Source organism: Panthera tigris, chromosome A3 (genome assembly GCF_018350195.1).
Source record: "Panthera tigris isolate Pti1 chromosome A3, P.tigris_Pti1_mat1.1, whole genome shotgun sequence".
NCBI lineage: Eukaryota > Metazoa > Chordata > Mammalia > Carnivora > Felidae > Panthera > Panthera tigris.
In genome coordinates, this window is record NC_056662.1 from 51,691,297 (window position 1) to 51,712,267 (window position 20,971).

Sequence of the window (20,971 nt, forward strand, 5' to 3'; positions counted from 1 at the left end):
TAAAAAATTTTTAAAAGGGCACCTGGGGGCTCAGTTGGCTGAATGACCAACTCTTGGCTTCGCTCAGGTCATGGTCTCACAGTTTATGAGTTCGAGTCCCACATCAGGCTCCTCAGCTGGCAGCATGGCAACTGCTCTCTCTCCCACTCTCTCTCCCACTCTCTCTGCCCTTCCCCCTCTCGCTGTCTCTGTCTCTCTCAAAATAAATAAACTTAAAAAAAAAAAAAAAGAATCGTGTGTAAACTAAGCAGGTGACAAGCAAGGGTCTAAGAGATTTTTCTAGGTAATGAACATTCGTGCATGGACTTTATATATCTTTCGTGTTTTTAAAGCTTCTGTTTTCTACTTTTTGCCTGTATTCTGGCAGAAGTTGCCAGAAAGCTTGGTTCCAAATAGTTTAGAACTCATCACTGTACACAAAATTAAAAGGCCTTAGCTGTCCTCTGAAGGAATTTACAACTTGAAACAGGGAAATAGCCATGTCAAGTTTTCAAAAGTAGAGAAATGTGGGTTAGACCCCACATTTAATCAGGAGGTATCATTCTTGAATATTATTGAATTGAATATTCAATTGAATTCAATTGAATTGAATATTATTGAATCTTGAATATTCTTGAATATTAATGTTTCCTGATTATTAATTGGAAAGCAGTAGGAATAATTTTCAAAATGTTGATATGTTGACCCCAATAAACCCTCTTATGGGATGTTAAAGATATGTGCAAATGAATATCCTTTTAGTAAGCTACTGCTTTCATGCTTGTCTCTAACAATTTGGGGATTGAGATCTTCTTCTTGGTCCATATAAACAAAACTTAGGTTTCTAGTAGGAACACAAGCCAGTCACCTGTGGTACAATTTTAGATTGAAGAAGCTACTTGCCTGTTGCCCGGATTAGTGACAGTCATCAAGTGGAGATTGCCTACTTGATCTTGTGGCATCAAAAATTCTAATATGACAGCGGGATTAGAAAGTACAGAAGGAAATTCCAAGGTTTTAGACGTGAGAAAAAAAATAATGTTTTTTCCTTCTGAAACACTGGGGTCTCCCCAGTGGAGTCAGGTGAGGCAGGTCAGGACACAGGAGCAAGTGCACTTGTGTGGCCCCACGGTGACTGGAGATTCTAGGTGAGGGGGTGTGTCTGAGGCACTGAACTCATGGTCCACCCAGTAAAGTCTTAAGGTTGAGGTGATCACAGTATGGTTTGGGGAGCACACCTGGAACAGACCTTTACTTTCAACTCTACAAAGTTAGAATTTGTGAGAATTTATACAGGAGAGGCTTTTAGCTCACCATTGCTCCACAGGTGGAGGAAAAATTGCCAACAATATCAAAAAAGATGTAAACAATAACCAATTTAACAAAACACATTCAAAAAATAAAGTTAGCATTTTGGTTACTATAGTATAATACTAATTTTGGCAAACCAGACAACACTACCTGAATTGGAATTGAGTAAAGTCCCCCCTTTTTCCCTGCCAAAAAACTCCAAACAAAAAGTTTAGGAACCATCTTAATAACATTTTTATGCATTTTCTCCATCTATTTAAAATGGCTTTTTGTACCTTTTATGATGATATTGTGTAAGATTTTGGATCCTGCTTTTGGTATTATAAGCATTTCCTAAGAGATTTTTTAAAAAGGAAGGGATGGCATTTGTGTTTTTAGAAAGAAAACCCTAGGTGTAGACATTGTGCTGGTTCTTAGCTTTGAAAGTTCTTGTAGACTAGCTAACACTGGTAATGGCGTGATGTATGCCCAGGTATGTGTCAGTCATTTAGCAATCGCTGAGCTCCTACTGGGCGCTGGGCCCTGGAAGTGGCTGGAAGGTACAGGATGAAAACAACACAGTCTTTTCCTCCCAGAGTCAACCTTCTGGTGGGAACATAAACCAATATGCACAGACAGACCTGACAATAGGTTAGGGCCTGACTTCGAAAGTCCTTGACACAACATTTTTTTACATTTTTGTCAATTGATTAACACAGATATTATTATTTAATGTTTATTTATTTTTGAGAGAGAGACAGAATGCGAGTGGGTTAGGGGCAGAGAGAGAGGGAGACACAGAAGCAGAAGCAGAAGCAGAAGCAGGCTTTAGGCTGTGAGCTGTCAGCACAGAGCCCAATGCGGGGCTCAAACTCACAAACTGTGAGATCATGACCTGAGCCGAAGTCGGATGCTCAACCGACTGAGCCACCCAGGCGCCCCAAAAATTTTTTAAAACATTTATTTATTTTTGAGACAGAGAGACAGAATGCGAGCAGGGGAGGGGCAGAGAGAAAGGGAGACACAGAATCTGAAGCAAGCTCCAGGCTCTGAGCTGTCAGCACAGAGCCCAATGCGGGCCTCAAACCCATGAACCCTAAGATCATGACCTGAGCCGAAGTCAGACACTTGACTGACTGAGCCACCCAGGCGCCCCTGGGAACTTTCTACAGTTGAAGCGATGGAGTGTGTACATGTGGGGCAGGGAGAGGTTGTTGGGGGCGGAAATAATAGAAATCAGCCTGTACTAGCTCTACATTCTGGACAGATGGTGGTGCCACTACAGGAAATGAGGAAATGCAGACTTTAGGAAATGAAAGTGGGCCAGGGTGCCCACCCCTGGCCTCCTCCCCTGCCTGGCCAAGTGGTATTCCCCTCTGAAGATCCAGCTCCTCTAGGAGTCTTTCCTCCCCGGCTGCAGGGGCTGCTGCTGCTGCTGTGATCTAGCAAAGCCCTAAGCTCACCTTCACAACACTTCCCACGTGGTGCTGTAATTGCCCATCTCTCCTACTTGGGCGAGAGGAAGCCAAAGATCTGACCTGCTCAGGGCAGGAAAAGACTGAGACTTACATCACAGAGGCCCTGGAACCTCTACGTTTAAGGAGGACTAAGGCTCAGGGAGGGAGGGTGCAGTGGAAGAGGAAGAGGTGCCCCTTGAGAGCACCAGACACAGTGCCTCAGGGCTTGCAAAGTGATGTATTAAGATCTCTATCTCTTTTGTTAAGAAGTTCAAAATAACCAGAATTATGGTGAGTAGCAGGAAGACTCCACCCCCATTCTATATGGTTCCAAGATTTGGGTTATACACAGTAACTAGATCATTTTCTTTTATTCATACACGAGTATATTTTGTAGTTAGAACTACTTTAATTTTCTCTCTCACATACACAAACACACACATATATACATCTCACCCCCCCCACCCAAGTAACAGCATAGAAATATGTATAAGTTTGGAACCACAGGAATACTTGGTTCAAATTCTGGATATGCCACTTTTAAGTCATGCAACCTCCAGGACCTACTTAACATCACTGTGCAACTCCTCTGCTATGAACTGGGAAGAATTTTAAGTAACTCATACAATTGTAAGGATTAAATAAGATAGTATTTGTGGAAACCGCCTTGCGATCTTTATGTAGAGAATGTTTAATTTGGTATTTTTACATGGATGTAGATACAGGATTACTTAAATTGTGTTCCAAAGAAACTACATTTAAAATTGGCTTTAAGTGAACCTTTTTGAAAAAAATTGATATAATTGACATATAACATTATATTAATATCAGATGTACATGATTCAGTATCTACACTTGTAAAATGATCACAGGAAGTCTAGTTATCTATTACCATACATAATTATAAAATTTTTTATTCTCATGATAAGAACTTTTAAGATCTGCTCTTGGCAACTTTCAAATATACAATATAATGTTATTAACTATAGTCACCTTCCTGTATAGGACATCTTCATTTTATAATGAAGTTTGTACCTTCTGACTTCTTTTAACCATTTTTCCCACTTTGACACCCCACTTCTGGCAACCACCAATCTGTTCTCTGTATTCTAGGCCCCCTTTTTTTTTTAAGATTCCATATGTTCATGAGTTCATATGGTATTTGTTTTTCTCTGACTTATTTCACTTAGCATAATGCCTTCCAGTTCCATCCATGTTGTTGCAAAGGGCAAGATTTCCTTCTTTTTTGTGGCTGAATAATATTCCATTGCATAATACACCACAATTTCTTTATCCATTCATCTGTGGATGGACACTGAAGTTGTTTCCAAAACAGTTTTCTTATTAGAGATTTTATTTTTTTAAGTAATCTCTACACCCAACGTGGGCCTCAAACTCACAACCCCAAGATCAGGAGTTGCATGTGCCACTACCTGAGCCAGCCAGGGACCACCCCCTCACCAGCTGTTTTCTTAAACATTAGTCCTATCTTCTCATAGTTCTAGGTCTCAAAGTCATTCAAATGAAACAATGTGCAATAGGATTAGTCTTAATAATTATGAACATTTATTAAGCACCAAGAGTATACTGCAATGGTTGCTATACAAAAACATAATTAACAATATAGTGTCCCTGCCATCGAGCTTACATTCTAAAATGAAATACAACAATAATGCTGTAAGCCTACCTCAAAATTTCCTTAACTTAGAAATGGCTATTTTGGCAAGTGAGGCAAAATGACCTATCATTTTAGGTACGATATTAATAAGGCTTTGAACATGATCCAAAGAATGTTTTACTTGTACTCAGACATTTCCCCCAATTATGTTAGGCTTGGTATGAAAAAGAGCACTTAGAAATTGGGTAAGAACAATGAATTATTTCAAATTGCCTTGTAGGACTTTAAACAGAGAAATGCTTACTAGCCTGAGTTTTTCCACAGCCAGGGAAAACCCCATGAAAAGTATTATGAACTCAACCAAGTCTTCTATTCCACTTGCAACTTTTTGACTTCCTCTTCCTTTCCCACAGGTAAGGGCTCCAATGATGTCCCTTATCAAGGAAGGAAGTATTGCATCTAGACAAAATACCCTAGAGTATTAGAACTTCCAGGAAATACCAATTCTTATTTTAAAAGAGTGAGCAAAGACAGTAGTGGGACATCTGGCTATAGGAGAGGCCTGGCTGTGTAAGATATGTAAACAAGCTGAGCTGAGTTCATGCATCTTCAAAATGATTAAGACTATGGGTAAATGGCTGCTCTTCTGTTCCTTATTTCTGCCATAGGGGTATTTGAGAATTTAGCATCAAGACCCCAAACTGCCAAAGCCTGCACTATTTGGCCTATATCCATAGTATAGTATTTAATAAATACTTTCAAGGTTTTCCTTGCTGGTTACATATTAGCTGACGAAGGCACACAGATGGATTTTATTCTTACTGTCCAATGCAAAGACTGTTTTAAACTTCTGAGTACATACAGTCTTAAACTATATATTGTTTATTTTCAATCATTGATAATTCTTTGAACTCTAAAAGAACACTAAAAAATAATTGGTTATAAGTTATCTGAAAACCAAGATAGAATTTACTCTTGTAAAGTGCATGCACAAACTTTTAAAAAATACATGCATACAAATACTTTAATGGCAGAGTGAGTAGCATCCTGAGTTGTTTTTTTTTTAATGGCAAAACAGTATTTCAGCAATTTTTTAAAAAACCAATACTTTCCTCCTTAGAAGTCTGTCTTGGGAACTTACTTTTAAATGAAAAATAGCAGCAGCAACATTTAACAATTACTCACAAAATTTGCATTGCAAACAAGTTTGCCAAGAAAGAATGGTCTAGAAACTTCAGGATAAACGTTTAAAAACATTTTATAAGGTAGAATGATTCACTACTTTTGATCTAAAATTGATATTTAAACATCCCCTTCCAATTTAAAAATGTCATTTTTACCTCCTACTTAAATAAAATCCAATTATGAGATTTGAAATGAAAAACTTGAAACACATATCAATATCATTCTTTTAAGATGACAAAAATTAATTTCAATGTGTTTCCCAAAAAAAGGAGAGGAAAAAAAAAAATCTCATCTTAGTGGTGGCAAATGAATTTGGGTTTACAAATCTCAATCAATGCACTTATTTTTGGTATTGCATGAAACAGCTAGGATTCCTGAATTAAGTATGTTTCTAAGGCAAGGCAAGTTTGATTATGTATGAAGCACAGATATTAGTCAGCATGGTTATAAAGGCAAGAAGACCAATACATATAAATTCACTTGTTTTTAAGCGATACATTCTAAGCTACATAAAATTTAATTTTGTGTCCTATTCTAAGACTACATCTTTGACCTTAAGCTTAGAAGCATAATTGCTGTAATCCATTAAAAAATACTTCATTTTTTCCAATATTGTAAAGTGTACTGAATTTTCAAATGTCTAGTATAAATTTTTTTTTGCAAAAAATTTAAAAAGGCATACTATTAGCTAGCTATAACTACTATGTTAAGTAACTGTATGAAGGAAGAGTTTCACAAGGAGAACAAAATATAAAACTAAGCATAGTAATTATTGAATTTAACAAAAAATGAAATCAAGTAGTTTTGAATGCACTTGTTTCTTGTCTTAGTAATGTGTATATTCATTTTATAACTACTAGTTTGATAAACATACTAACATTTTACAAGATTTGTTTTTCTTGGTTGGTTATTTTTCTTCCTTATATCCTCCCTAACAGCTGTTGGAATTTATTTTCTTTCAAATACAAAGTAAAATAATGTTTCTATTGTATCTGAGTCATGTGAAAGCTGACTCCCTATTTTCATTTTTAAAAGTTAAATTAATTTTTTTGGACCTTGATTAACATGTAACATTTAACCATGTGTTTTTGCTGTTAAGTATAGTCTACATTTCAACAAACTGATAGGGTATTTAACAAAAGCATCATGATCTCATCTGTGTTTTAAATATGATTACACAAGCTTTTTTTCTTTTTTAATGAGAAAAAGGAGATAAAGAAAACCATTCATATAGGCCCTCTTCACTCTCAATTATTTTGAGATACAGCTTTAAACAGGGTGGACCAAGTCAAGTAATGTTGGTAATCTCTTTTCTTTGCACAGAAGAGAAAAAACAAAAGAAAGGAAGTTATTTCCTTCCTAAGGTCTCAGCTAGTTTCTTAAGTCTTTTCTTCAGCTCCAACGGAAATTTCTCATAGCACTTCTTACAGACTGGCTTCATGTCAAACTCCACAAATTTATTCCTAAAGACAGTAACAATAATAAAAGAAATCAGTAGAAAGGTATTTAATACAGATATATAAATAATGTGAGGTAATTTTACTGAAGTAAATGAAGATACAATATGGTGACATTAATATTCATAGCAAAAAATGAATTCTAATCTTAATTCTTGTCATTGTGGAGATGTAAAAAAATTATAATACCATTGGAAAAAAATTGTCCTTATAAATTGATCTTATACATCTCTCTGTTTAATACAGAATGTACATTACATTTTAGTCCGTGCTCACATGTATACAGGAAATCTAATGTCAATATAATTTAGGTAGTAGGGTCAATCACATGTTCATGTACCACAAGAACACTTTAAAGAACAGTTATTAAAAGCCAGGAGTTGTATTTTTGTAATGTGAATGACTTTCTCTTTGTTGAAGGCAATATCATTGTACTTAATATTTTAAATTAGGGAGCTATAGGTTTTATCTTTCCTTGCATGAAATGATTTGCCTCCTACCTCCAGCACCAAAAAAATTATCTTCAAAAAAATCTGAAATCATAATGGTTTTTTGGTTGGTTGTCTGACAGAAAAGTTGGTAGGGGAGATATAAGAATGTTTTTAATCACTCTTAAAAAACAGAAATGAAATAGATTGCCTGTGGTTCCATTTTGTGAATGGTTAGCTGTATGGAGAACTCAATGTTTTAAAAGCTAGAACAATACACATTATCTATCAATTTGTTTGTAAAACAGTTCTGGAGAGCACAGGTTTCTAGACAGCCTCCTAAGTATCTGTCATGCATTTCCATTTGGTAATACCATTACAATCGCTCATTACTGTTGAAATCGAGGGTCCTAAACTGTGAACTGAGTATATGCACAACCTTGTAACTTTTGCATTTTCCTAACTTGTATTTAGGCAGCATTTCTGGAAGAAATTTAGTGGTACTTTGTTATCTATGACAAATGATTAAATCAGGTGATGTAATTTTAAAGAATAAGGTTAATAACAAAGTTAATTCCTATTATATTTAAAATGAAAAATCTTTTATTTTAAAGCATTACATGGAAATTATTCTCTAGCTATTTTTCACAGAGCTCTTGATGCTGATAGAAATTCAAATGATCTTATTTTTCCATTGACAATTTGATTTAAATAGTACTAATGAGTTACAATATTCTCCCAAAGACTTCTTAGAACAAAAGCTATTAAAACTGCCATTTTTTTTAATGAGGGAAATAAATTATCATTGCTTTCAGAGATACTGCTAAGCAAACCTTCAATTGTTTTAATTTATATTTGAATTTTAATTCCTCTTTATAGAAGGAAACACGAGAACTGGAACAATAAAAAACTTTCGTTGGAGTGCAGAACATAGTGATAACCATGAAGAAAAAAGGACAATCATGCTAGGAATTCAACAGAATTTCAAAGATTGAAATATTTCCCATAAAAATCAGGAATAAAGTAAGTAGGCTTTGAAAACATCAAGAAAATGAATCCATAAACAGTAGCATATGGGTATTCTGTGAAAGCAGATTACATACACCAAAGACATTAGAGCTCTTATTATGTACAGTAGATGGTTTTTGCTTAGATATGAAACATGCTGAAAGGATTTAACTTAATGCAGAGCTTAGAACATGTGATGATTGGAGTTTATCAATTAAATCATTTTAGGCAAAGAAACTGAAAACCAGGATTTTAAAAGCTGCAATTATCAGAGAAAAATACTTTAAAACTTTCCCTAATGTCTACTAAATAGAGATTGGAATTCTTCCCTTTGAATCTACTTAAAAAAAAAAAGAAGAATCTTAGTAATTACCCAAAAGGCCCAGCTCTACAGAGGACAACTACTTGTATTTCAATCTCTGGCAGCTACAAACACATGCCAAAAGGAAGAGACAATAAAAAAGCAAGAGACAAAAAGAGAACAAAACACATTCTAAAGGACTAACCAAAGAAGAAAGTAGTGAAAATGATGATAGAAGGGACAGAAAAGTTTACAAACAGACTGGCTTTTTCTTTTTCTGCTTGTCCTTATCCTTTGCTTCTCTCTCCCGTTTGGCAAGTCGCCTCTTAAATTCTTCTGGCATTTTTTCATAACAGTGTTTGCAGACTGGTTTGAGATCAATTTCAACAAACTTATCCCTTTGAGCAGGACAAAGAAGGAATAGAAGAAACAACATAAAACAATTAAAGGAAGAACCTTTACATTCAGAGGCCTAAATAGAAAGAATAAGGAATCAGATAATTATTTTTAAAAATACTCTATTTAAAAAAATGTTAACCTAAAGTTTTGGTCTTAGGATTCACACGGGACTAAACCGCAGACTTACTTGAGTGTTAATTTAGTGTTGCAGGTAGAACAGGCAAAACAGTTCACACACCAGGCCTTATTCAGAGCAGAGACCACTGGAGAAAGAGCAAAGACACATGGTCACACACTTTGGCGTTCAAAGTGGCAGCGCTGACATCCTCAACTCAAACAGAGCTAAGGGTGCCTCCACAACACTTAGAAGAGGTTCTGAGAGGCTTTTTTGCAAAAGAATCACAGGACTAAAAATCTCAGCGCCATTAATTAATGTTTACTGAATCAATCCAATTAATAAATTAATTAAAGGCTATTTTTTCACATTATTAAAAAAACTGAGCACTTAATGTTTTCCGTGACTGTAGGGTTCATCTTAAGGAAGATTACCGTTGCCTTTTTCAATCTTTATTTACAGTTAAAACTTTTCTTCTTCCCTTTAGAGTATCCTGTGAGGCACATAAACAGTATGTACCATACCTTCCCGCCAAAGCCTGCCCTCTCACTCTGTGCATGGTGCAGTGTGTATTTAACATGCATTATGTCACTCAGATGAGCTTTTCTGGCACAGGGCCACTACCACTGGCCCAACAAAGAAATATAGACTAGGTAAGTAATTAAAAAACAATCCAGACGTTAACTTATTTGCCTGTCTTCCAAAGCTGACAAAAAGGAGAGCTTCCTTTGACAGCTTCTTTCACCTGACTACTATGTCACATAGGAGGGAGCTAAGTTTTATTTTCTATGGCACTAAAGATTGCTCTCCTGAAGTAATCCTTTTGCAAACTGCATCATGGGCAGTGTTTCACAAAGTATTTCCCAGGTTGGGTTTTCTGACAGGAAATACGAAGCATGTTGAAAACAGGAATGTTTAAAACTTTGCCAGGAAGTTTTTGGCAAAACTGTGCTAGTGGCTATTAGCAAACACAGCTGCTTCCTTTCTGTCCCAGTTAATCAGCCCTGCCTACTTACAATACAAGGCTGGTAAGTGCTAGAAATGTCTACAGAAAACTGCCAGGTTTTAGCATCTGCAGGGTTAAAGTGACTCTTGCTAACTACCAAGGCAGATTAAGCTGTTCCTAATAAACACTGCTCTACAGCTTCCAAGTTCTATAAATCCAGGGCATGGAAATAGAAACAGATCTCAAGGTTGTTTCACACAATACGTACTGTATTGAATGAATGGTTCACACAATACATACTGTAACAAGCCTGAGGCACTGCCCTAAAGTATTGTCATAAAGGAGTAACGAATCCAACTTGTACGATATTATCATCTCTGCTATGAATTACTTGAGCAATATGCCAAAGAAAAAGTAACTGATAATGGTCAAATGACAAATAGTAATCAATCTCTTTCTGTTTTTGTGTCATAATTTTGACACAAAATTATGCCATATAAAATCCCTACAGATACTTACCATCACCTTCTATAACACGGTTACAGTGGAAACAAACATCACCAAATAGCTGAAAATGAAAAAAAAAAGTGGTAAAAATTCAAGACATGTTAGAACTAAGGTTTAGAACACCAAACATTTAATACAGTTTCAGTTCTTTCTACCACTTAAAAATAAACAGCTGGCTACCTAGATCCAGAATTTACCCTTATTAGAGAAAATGAGTAAAGTGCATTGACTAGTTTTTACTTTTTACAGTGAAGATAATTTACTTTTCATCACTATCAAAACCCAGAAAATGGCTTTGGAAATGTCCCAGATTTAAGGAGGCTAAAGAAAATGACAACCCTAGACTGGCTCTAGTACTGAAGTGGAAAAAAATGATTCAATGACATTATGGGTTCAAGTGACAAAATGGAATAAATATAATAAAGTATTATATCAATACTGATTAACTATGATTATGTGAGACCACTCCATATTCTTGGGAAATAAAAACTGAAGTATTTAGGGGTAAAGGGCCATGATGAACTTCTGAAATACTTCAGAAAAAAATGTGTGTATATATGAATACATACATTTGTATATGAAGATCTGTGCATTTATTAAGTGTGTGTTTTTACAGAGAGTGGGCCAATGCAAATGATGAAGTAAAAGGTACATAGGTATTCTTCACATTTTTATTTTACAACCTTTCTGTTGACTCTGAAATTATTTCCCAAGTAAAACATTAAAAAATAAAATCTATAGTCCAATGTACATTTTCCAAGAGCTTTCCTTGTAGCTAAAATATTAAGCTCAAACTTATAAAAGTATATCTAGTATCCAATAAGTATGATCAATACCTGGTTATAGTGGGTTTCACAATATGCCAGGCCTTTCCTTTCATAATGTCGATGTCCAAGAAATGGCTTTTCACACTTGGCGCAAACAAAATGCTGAAAAAAATTGCTAGAGGTAATTTTTGAGCTGCCATATTTTATTTATTTAATAAAGTAAAACCCCAAAGTTAAATTATTCTCAGAGAAGGTACATGAAAGTTTGAGGTAGTTATTTCATTTGGCCAGGGGTAACCCTGGGACACTTTCAGTCTTAACTTAATTCAGGTGTCTTGAGTTTTTGACACGTTACTTTAAGACACAGCCTTTTTAAACAACACAGAATGAGAAGAGGTCAACATGTTAATATCATCTATAAGGGAGGGGCTGCTGCTGGAAATGGACCATGACACTCCTGCCTCGAGAAGGATTTAAGAACAAAAAAGCACACCCTGTATCATTACTGAGAGATCACAAAAGTGTGTATATTCTGTATTCTTAATTTTCTACAATGTCATTTGTCTTGAAAATGTCCGTATTTAATCTTTAGAATTTCCTAATCTTGCCAGCACCTCTGAATGATGGAAATTCAAAAGTACTAGTTAACCCTTCCACCATTTACGACTCACCTCCACATGCCACTGCTTGCCCATAGCATTCACCACACGCCCTTCAATGGGCCGTCGACAAGCGCCACAGATGGGGACCCCCATTTTATCATGGCACGGCAGACAGTACAGCTCTCCTTTCAGCTCCCGGGCATCAGCAGTCAGCTCCTTCCTGTCCATGAGAAATATATCCAACTGAATACTACTACCGAGAGAGAAAAACAGGCAACTGAGGAGACTGACATACTTTTTAGCAGGTTTTTGAAGATCTCACTATAACAACCTTCTTTTCCCCACTCTTAGTAGTGCTCACAGTAACCTAAATTAATAGGCTTGAACCGGTTTCAGATTCCTATCAAAACATCAATGTCAAGCAATAATGATAAAATGTACAAATAAGTCAGATATATACCATCACATTGGTCATATTTATCACTTCCTTGTCTATGATCACATGATAGTCCTTTTGTCTTCCTGAAAAAGCTAGAGAAGAATCATCACAGTGCTTGGGACAGACTTGGAGATGTTATCTTTACAAAATAACTGAGGTCTAAAGTTAGAGATTAGCTCCATTTACTAACAATTAAACTGTCACCAGCTTTTAAGTTACAGGTTAACAGAAAATAAAAGAAATGCCCAGAACCTTCCTTCCCACAAATGCTTAAGTTCACTATTCTTTTCAGTCTCCTGCATCAATATTACCATTTAGGCAGAGGTGGCCCTAATTAGCCAAATGGACTTGTTTACATTTCATCTGTTTTAAGTAATTCTCCAGAAGTACTAATGACAAATGAACAGAGAAAAATTCCACCAAAGGGAAATAGGCAAGAAAATGAAATAAGGTACAAACTGATAATCCCAAAATAAATGAGGTGGCTATACTCATAGCACAAAGCTGTTTTCTTGATCTTTAGCTTACCTTATCTCTGTCCACCCCCACTATAATTTAGCATGTATGTTCAAACTGATTATAGTAAAGTAACTTTTCCCATTAAATTTTTAGATAGCAAATTTAAAAAATCATAGCTGAACAATTTATCATGAGTCTTTGAAGAAAATAAATCCCTTTAGAAGTAAATAAAATTAAATAAATGTAGTTTAAGATATTTTAAGATAACACCCTAAGTATTACAACTGTAAAAGTTATATATGTACAAAGAGAAGACTTTTTAAAGGTTTTTTTTTTTTTTTTAATCCTGTATTGAAAAAGCACAGTGATCAAAACAGTTTTTGGGATAACTGAATTTTACCACTAACTGAATACTAAAGGTATATGTATATATGTTATATGTACACACACACACAGGGTGTGGGGAGAGTGTGCTGCACACACTCAAATGTGGCAAAATGTTAAGTGATGAAACTCAATGATGGGTATGTAGGTATTCTTTGTATTAGTCTCTTGACTTCTTCATAGGTTTAAAATGTTCCAGATTACAAGGTGGAGAAAAACAATCTGGTGTGCTGGAGTAAAAGATACAGAAAAAAAGTGATGTTTTACTTTATTTCCACGGTTTGTGCAATAAAAAGGGAAGAAATTGCAGTACCCGCAGTTGGCACAGTTGAAATGGTCTGGATGGTAAGGGTCATTCTTGAATATCAGCGGTTGCTCATCGATGATGGCGTGGCATTTCTGGCAGATGTATTTTCCAAGGCCTCTGGCTTTCTCACGATTATGACAGGGGCGACACAGATGTCTAAACAGAGCCAACACTTTTTTAGAAACTTAAGTTTAAAATCTGAGGTTCTAATAGTTAAAAAGAAATATGCTTCTCATGTCTCTGAAAAGAAGTGAATAATTTAAAAAAAAAAATCACACTTGGCTTAACAGCAGAATCAAGCCACTATTTTTTACATGAAAATTTATTTATTCCAACCCAAGTAATCCAACTGATCTTTAAGAAACTCCATCTTAACTACGTATCTCCCTTTTGTTGGCCCAGGGACACCAATTCTAGGGTCCTCTCCTAACAGCCGCCAGATGAGCCAATACAGGCTGCAGTCCCTATACCTTAAACTCAGTGCCTGAAAGCACCTCCTCACAGCCCTAGGGGAAAACAGGCATGACCTTGCAGTAGTTACTTCTCCACCCACACCTAACAAGGATGGAAAACTCCTACCTCCCAGCATTCTTGACAAATCCAATATCTGCCAGAACTTCCTGGCAGAGGTCACAGCGGAAGCACTCAGGATGCCAGCTGTTATTCATGGCTTTGATAACTCGGCCAATGATGAATTCACCTGTGGGAAAGGAACACACAAAGGATGTCCAGGGTGCGTCTTATTGCTGAAAGCAGTAAGGCAAAAGACACAAGGAAAAAGAACACATTTAAACCTTTCTCCACAACTAGGGGCTTTCTACATACATATCGACCACAGTAAGTACTGCATTAGGAAAAAACTCTATTTCATCTGAGTCCTTAGTTTTGATTCTGTGGTCAAATTTTTGGGCTGTCTTATCACATCTCTGAATCTGATTTTCCTTTTCTCAATGATACACTGGGTTCTCTCAAATGCCTTTTGTTTATTTCTGGTCATTGCTGACACAGCACATTTTCTTGAAGCCTATACTTAATTAATTTCTTCTTTCACTAAACTTTAGAACATTCTACTCAGTTTCTCCAATTTCTGGAGACTCTCTAGTAAAGCTGCTAGCAACCCATGAGGTGGCTAAAATGCAAGCAAGTTAAACACTTGTGTTACACACAGCAGTCCTTAAGCATGTGAAGCACCCCTCCAATGTTTTCCCTGTCTCTCTCTTGGCAACCTCAAAAGCGAGTAAAGGCTGAATTAACAGGGGACAAGAATATTCCAAAGGATCATCTAAAAAAGTCCTAATCAATCCCCAAAAAACTTTACACTAGATGTCCTTAAAAAACATTTCTCTCTGGGTTTTGATATTCTTCCAGTTTGTTATATATTAATGATAAGGAAAAGGATGTACAAAGTACCTGAATGCTATTTATAATGAGCACTAAACACCATTTCCACCATTGACATAATTTTGAGACTCACTTTTTACTCTGCTATTCAGCAGTAAAACTTACCACACTGATGACAGCAAGGAGCAAAGAGCATCTGAAAGTCATGTTCACAGTACTTCCTTCCTTCAAACTGAAATAGAAAGTACCATCAGCTTGTACAGATGAAACAATCACAGGATGAATATAATTATTCTGTGGAGACATATGGAAAGATGTTTTTGAACTAAGAGCCCTGCCCTAAGAATTATAATTCTACTGAGATGTTTAAAAGCAGATGTACTTTTGTACTTTACCTACACCTACCTGCATGTGGGTACAGGAAAGACATACTCAACAACTGGTACTATGGCTCCAGAGTACAGTGAACTCCCTCTAACAATGATGAACTGTTTTCTGGCTTGCAGACTCACCTTTAGGAGTCTAATGAGAGCGGTGGACTCCTCTCCCTAGAAAATACACATATATACACAAACCGTTTCCCACTTTTTTTACGTTGATATCTGAAATGTTGTATTATAAACTTAAATATTTACAAAGGGTAGATAGTCGAGTATATTTTAGATCTAAACATTTTAAAATGAGGCCAAAACCCATTAAAAAATATTCTATTTTAGGGGCGTTTGGGTGGTTCAGTCGGTTAAGCGTCTGACTTTGGCTCAGGTCATGATCTCGCAGTTCATGGGTTTGAGCCCCACGTCGGGCTCTGTGCTTTGGATTATGTGTCTCCCCCTCTCTCTCTGCTCCTCCCCCATTCATGCTCTATCTCTCTCTGTCTCTCAAAAACTAAACGTTAAAAAATTTTTTTTTAAATTCTATTTTAATAGTTGGAAAATTCACATCCTCTACTTCTCTCCTTGAACTATTTCCATTTCATTTCCCACAAAGTTTTATCCTGGTATGATATTTTTTCCTAAATTCCATACTAAAGTCTTTAACAGATCACCCTACCATACTACTCAGCAATTAAAATGTATATAACAAAACTTTAAAATTTGTTTTACTACCTGAACCCATGAACTCTAAAAGCTAAAAACATTTTTTATTCTGGATTAAGTTATCATTATAATTATTAGTACACAAATAGTTAAAACATGAATATGTGTACAAATGTCAAATTTTACTTTCTACTATTTGTTTACTTAAGCCTATCGTGGAGCAGCTGGGTACCTCAATTGGTTAAGCACCCGACTTCGGCTCAGGTCATGATCTCACAGTTCATGAGTTGTAGCCCTGCATCGAGCTCTGTGCTAACAGCTCAGAGCCTGGAGCCTGCTTTGGATTCTGTGTCTCCCTCTCTCTCTGCCACACCCCTGCTCACACTCTATCTCTCAAAAATAAATAAACATTAAAAAATTAAAAAAAAAAAGAAAAGTGTCTCAATGAGATGAGCAGGGCTCCCCTTCCTCTCACAATTATTCCATGTATCCACAGATAAATAGGACTTACCAATGGAAGAGTTCAACATGAATTTCTATTTTGGGGGCTGCTTTTTACCCTCTTCACATAAATAAGTCATGAGAATTATGGCATGTCTCCCTTTGTATCTTTGAACTCCTTACAATGTTCACATATTGCATATTGTTTGACTATCAAAATCCATTTTTAGTGATGTAGCAGTAGTCAACTAAATTTGGTCAATTGTGGAAATTAGCTGCAGATTTAGCTCAATTTATTGAACATATCCACTATAGCTTAATCTGCAGACCAGCCCAAGTAGATTTATTTTGTGCCAGAAAAAGGCTTACTTCATTTTGAAATTCAAATGGATGAACTCTAATACGTTTAATGAATCTGTTTTTAAAAAAATTTTTTAATTCATGTTTATTTTTGAGAGAGCATGAGCAGGGAAGGGGCAGAGAGAGAGGGAGACACAGAATCAGAAATAGGCTCCAGGCTCTGAGCTGTCAGCACAGAGCCCAATGCGGGGTTCAAACTCACGAACCGTGAGATCATGACCTGAGCAGAAGTTGGACACCCACCTGGGTGGGTGAGCCACCCAGGCTGGATGCCCCCGTTTTTTTTTTAATTTTTAAATTAATGTAATGAATCTGTTTTCAGAAGTTACAAACAGATAATCATAAATTGATATGCCATATTACCCAGTTCTCTGTCATAATGCACTGTGGGTAGCCCCAACCAGAAGTTATTTATGAAGTAAATACGTTCCTTTATTGGATGTTACAAACATATATAGAAATCAGATGCTTAGCTTTTAGCAGTAATTAAAAAAAGAAATCAAGGGGTGCCTAGGTGGTTCAGTCGGTTGGGTGACTGACTTCAGCTCAGGTCATGATCTCATGGTCTGTGGGTTCGAGCCCTGCGTTGGGCTTTGTGCTGACAGCTCAGAGCCTGGAGCCTGCTTTAGATTCTGTGTCTCCCTGTCTCTCTTCTTCCCTTTGTGTTCTATCAAAAATAAACATTAAAAAATTTTTAAAAAAGAGAGAAATCAAATATAAAGACTCAGAAACAACTCCACTGATTTAGTTGGAACCGATAAACTTTTTTATTGGCTACCCTAGTCTTTTAATTTTTTTTTATATTTATTTATTTTTGAGACACAGAGTGAGACAGAGTACAAGCAGGGGAGGGGCAGAGAAAGAAGGACACAGAATCTGAAGCAGGCTCCAGGCTCCAAGCAAGCGTTCAGTACAGAGCCTGATGTGGGGCTCAAACCTATGAACTGTGAGATCATGACCTGAGCCGAAGTCAGTCACTTAACCGACTGAGCCACCCAGGCGCCCCATCGGCTACCCTAGTCTTAATCCATGTTGAAAGACTGGGCTCAGAACTGTTGGTGTCAACTGGCCATGTAGCTTTATTCTTTTTTTTAAAGATTTATTTTTTATTTTTTATTTATTTTTATTTTTGAAAGAGTGTGAGCAGGGGAAGGGCAGAGAGAGAGGGGAATAGAGGATTTAAAGCTGGCTCTGTGCTGACAGCAGCAAGCCTGATGCAGGTCTTGATCTCAAGAACCATGAGGTCATGACCTGAGCCAAAGTCAGATACTCAACCAACTGAACCACCCATGTGCCCCTGGCCATGTAGGTTTAATAGCAAAGACTGGTTAATGATAACAATGCATCACAACATTTTTAGTAGGAAAACAGAATGTTTTGTGTGCCACTTATGTGTGTGTGGCAGGTTTATTATAATTTTTAAAATCAGTTCTTTTTAATGGAAACAACCAAAAAAAAAATCTGTCACAGAATTTGGAGACCATTAAAACATAGTTTAATGAGAAAAAAAAAAAAGAAACATTCAACTTTTAGTTTGTATTTAATGAAAGAGAAAGACATATTGCTTAAGACAAAAACAAAATGAGTCCAGCAGTTAGCATATATACTATATTTGCTAGCAGAAGGTAGAAAAAAAAATATAGGATTGGTTGCAATTTGAGTAAGTCTTTTAAGACGTGATTCAAATAGGTAGCATAGAGTGGAAGTTAAGAACACTGACCATGGATCCAGAATGCCTGAGTTTAAATTCTGGCTAAACCACTGACTGGCTGTGTGACTTGGGTCAGGCTGTTTAGCCTCTCAGTGCCTTGCGAGAGTCACAGACTTCTGTTTTGGCTCTGGCTCCTAACATATACGCATCATGTTCATAATTTCTTACCAATGCTCTATGCTTTGCTCTCACAGACCTCTCCCTTTAAAAGGATAAATCCTGTGATATACATATACAATGAAATACCACTCAGCCATAAATAGGAAGGAAATCATGCTAGCTAGCTAGCTATTTATTTATTTATTTATTTATTCATTCATTCATTCATTCATTCATTTATTTATTTTGAGAAAGAAGGGGAATGTAAGGGGCAGAGACAGGAGAGAAAGAGAATCCCAGGCAGGCTCCTCACTGTCAGGGCAAAACCTGATATGGGGCTTAAACTCACAAACCATGAGATCAAGACTTAAGCTGAAGTTGGATGCTTAACTGAGCGACCCATATGCCCTGGAAATCCTGCTATTTGCAACAACATGGACAAACCTGGAGGGCATTATGCTAAAAGAATTAAGTCAGGCAGAGAAAGACAAATACTGTGTGATCTCACTTATGTGTGGAATCTAAAAATGCCAAACTCCTAGAAACAGAGTAGTCTGATAGTTACTGGGACCTGGAGGGATCAGGGAAATGGGGAAATATTGTTTAAGGGGTACAAACTTCCAGTTATAAAATGAGTAAATTCTGGGCATCTAAGATACAGCACAGTGATTACAGTTAACAACACTGTATTGCACACTTGAAGTCTGCTAAGACAGTAGATCTTAAATGTTCTCACCATACACACACACAAAAGGTAATTACATGAGGTGATGGATGTGCTAACCTTACTGTGGTTATCATTTCACAATATATACATATACATATGAAATCATCATGTTGTACACCTTAATGTTATCTGTCGATCATATTTTAATAAAACTGAAGAAAAAGGATGAGTCCTTTTGAAATTAAAGATAAAAAAAGACAAAGTCTTAACAGGAAGTTGTCATGATTACTCCCTACATTTCCAAATCTGCTACAAATCTGAACCCAGAACAGCCAGCACAGTTCCTAAAGCTAGGCTTCATCCTTATCAAGAAAATACAGAAGGCAGGGTGCCTGGGTGGCTCAGTCGGTTGGGTGTCCAACTCTTGATTTCAGCTCAGGTCATGATCTCACAGTTCGTGGGATCAAGCCCTGCATCAGGCTCCATGCTAACAGTGTGGATTCTCTTTTCCTCTATCTCTGACCCTCACCCCACTTACGTGCACCTGTGCTCTCTCTCTCCCTCAAAATAAATCAGTAAAACCTTGGCTTGCAAGCATAATTCGTTCCAGAAACACGCTTGCATTCCAAAGCACTTGTATATAAAGCAAATTTGAAGAACCATTGGCTCAGGTGTGATCATGTGACCTTTGGCATCATGTACTACTTGTATTGCAAGGCACTGCTCATTTATCAAGTTACAATTTATTAGAAATGTTTGCTCTTCTTGTGGAACACCTGCAGAGTAAGTTATTCGCAATGCAACGTTTTACTGTAAATAAAACTTAAAAAAAAAAACAAAGAAAATACACAAGGCAGGGAAAGACTAGAAGCCTTATGGGTTTGAGGACTCCTGACTAATGACTTTTTATTGGTGTTCTGGGGCAATTAATCACAGTAAGATTTGAGATTCTTTTCTCTTGTGAAGTGGGAAAATCAAGTGCTACTGTGAATACAAATATATTATCAGAGAAATCAACTTTAGGAAGAAGAATCCAAAAATTTAGTTCTCTCAAACCAAAATACAAGGATCCAGAAATGGATCCCTTGAAACCATCCATAATGCAAACCCTTTGCATACCCTGGGCTGTGCTTATCCTGTATGAGGACTAATGCAAGAGAATTTCTTTTGCTAGAACAAGCTGCCTCTTTTCTACAGGTATAGACATGATCAAACACAGTTATGGGCTTGATATCCAAGCCCAGGAGAAAGGCCAGAAGTTGATCCAAAGTAAAACTCTAGGATAAAAATGAAAAATCAGAAATCATAAATTTGAAAAAATCAAACTTTCAGAAGTACTACCTTTCTAGGTAACTGCATGTTACAACCCAAAACTGGTTTAAAATACCCTCAGCTTATAAGAAATATTAATTTGAATTAATTCAATATTCAATATTGAATATTCAATATTCAATAATTAATTAATTAATATTGTTGAAACGGAATGTCTAAGAACCCTACTTGCTGCCACCTGCCTGGAACAGGGATTGTTCAGTCTGGTGGAGGATTAACTCCAACCAAAAATAGCTCTGCTTTATGTTTTATGTTTGAGTTCTGTGAAGACTCTCTTTCGAGGAGGGTGGGGCTTGATTCTGCTGCTTTAAAGAAAGCTCAGAATTAGAAACTTA

General features: G+C 36.5%; 1 protein-coding gene across 6 annotated transcripts in view; it reads right to left on the bottom strand.

The window, feature by feature from the left end:
- Positions 1 to 4,269: 4,269 nt before the first annotated feature.
- LIMS1 (LIM zinc finger domain containing 1) overlaps positions 4,270 to 20,971 on the bottom strand; it is a 161,975-nt gene continuing 145,273 nt past the window's right edge. For 5 of the 6 annotated variants that reach the window (XM_042981054.1, XM_042981055.1, XM_007097755.3 and 2 more), the window contains exons 3-10: positions 15,155 to 15,221; positions 14,228 to 14,348; positions 13,655 to 13,804; positions 12,129 to 12,279; positions 11,527 to 11,619; positions 10,703 to 10,751; positions 9,310 to 9,385; positions 4,270 to 6,992 (exon numbers count right to left, since the gene is read on the bottom strand). In XM_042981054.1, the coding sequence (XP_042836988.1) occupies positions 6,878 to 6,992; positions 9,310 to 9,385; positions 10,703 to 10,751; positions 11,527 to 11,619; positions 12,129 to 12,279; positions 13,655 to 13,804; positions 14,228 to 14,348; positions 15,155 to 15,221 (822 nt within the window). In that variant the 3' untranslated portion in view covers positions 4,270 to 6,877. Of the gene's footprint in view, positions 6,993 to 8,417; positions 9,122 to 9,309; positions 9,386 to 10,702; positions 10,752 to 11,526; positions 11,620 to 12,128; positions 12,280 to 13,654; positions 13,805 to 14,227; positions 14,349 to 15,154; positions 15,222 to 20,971 lie in introns of those variants that run through there. The other variant, XM_007097752.3, reaches the window with a different exon arrangement.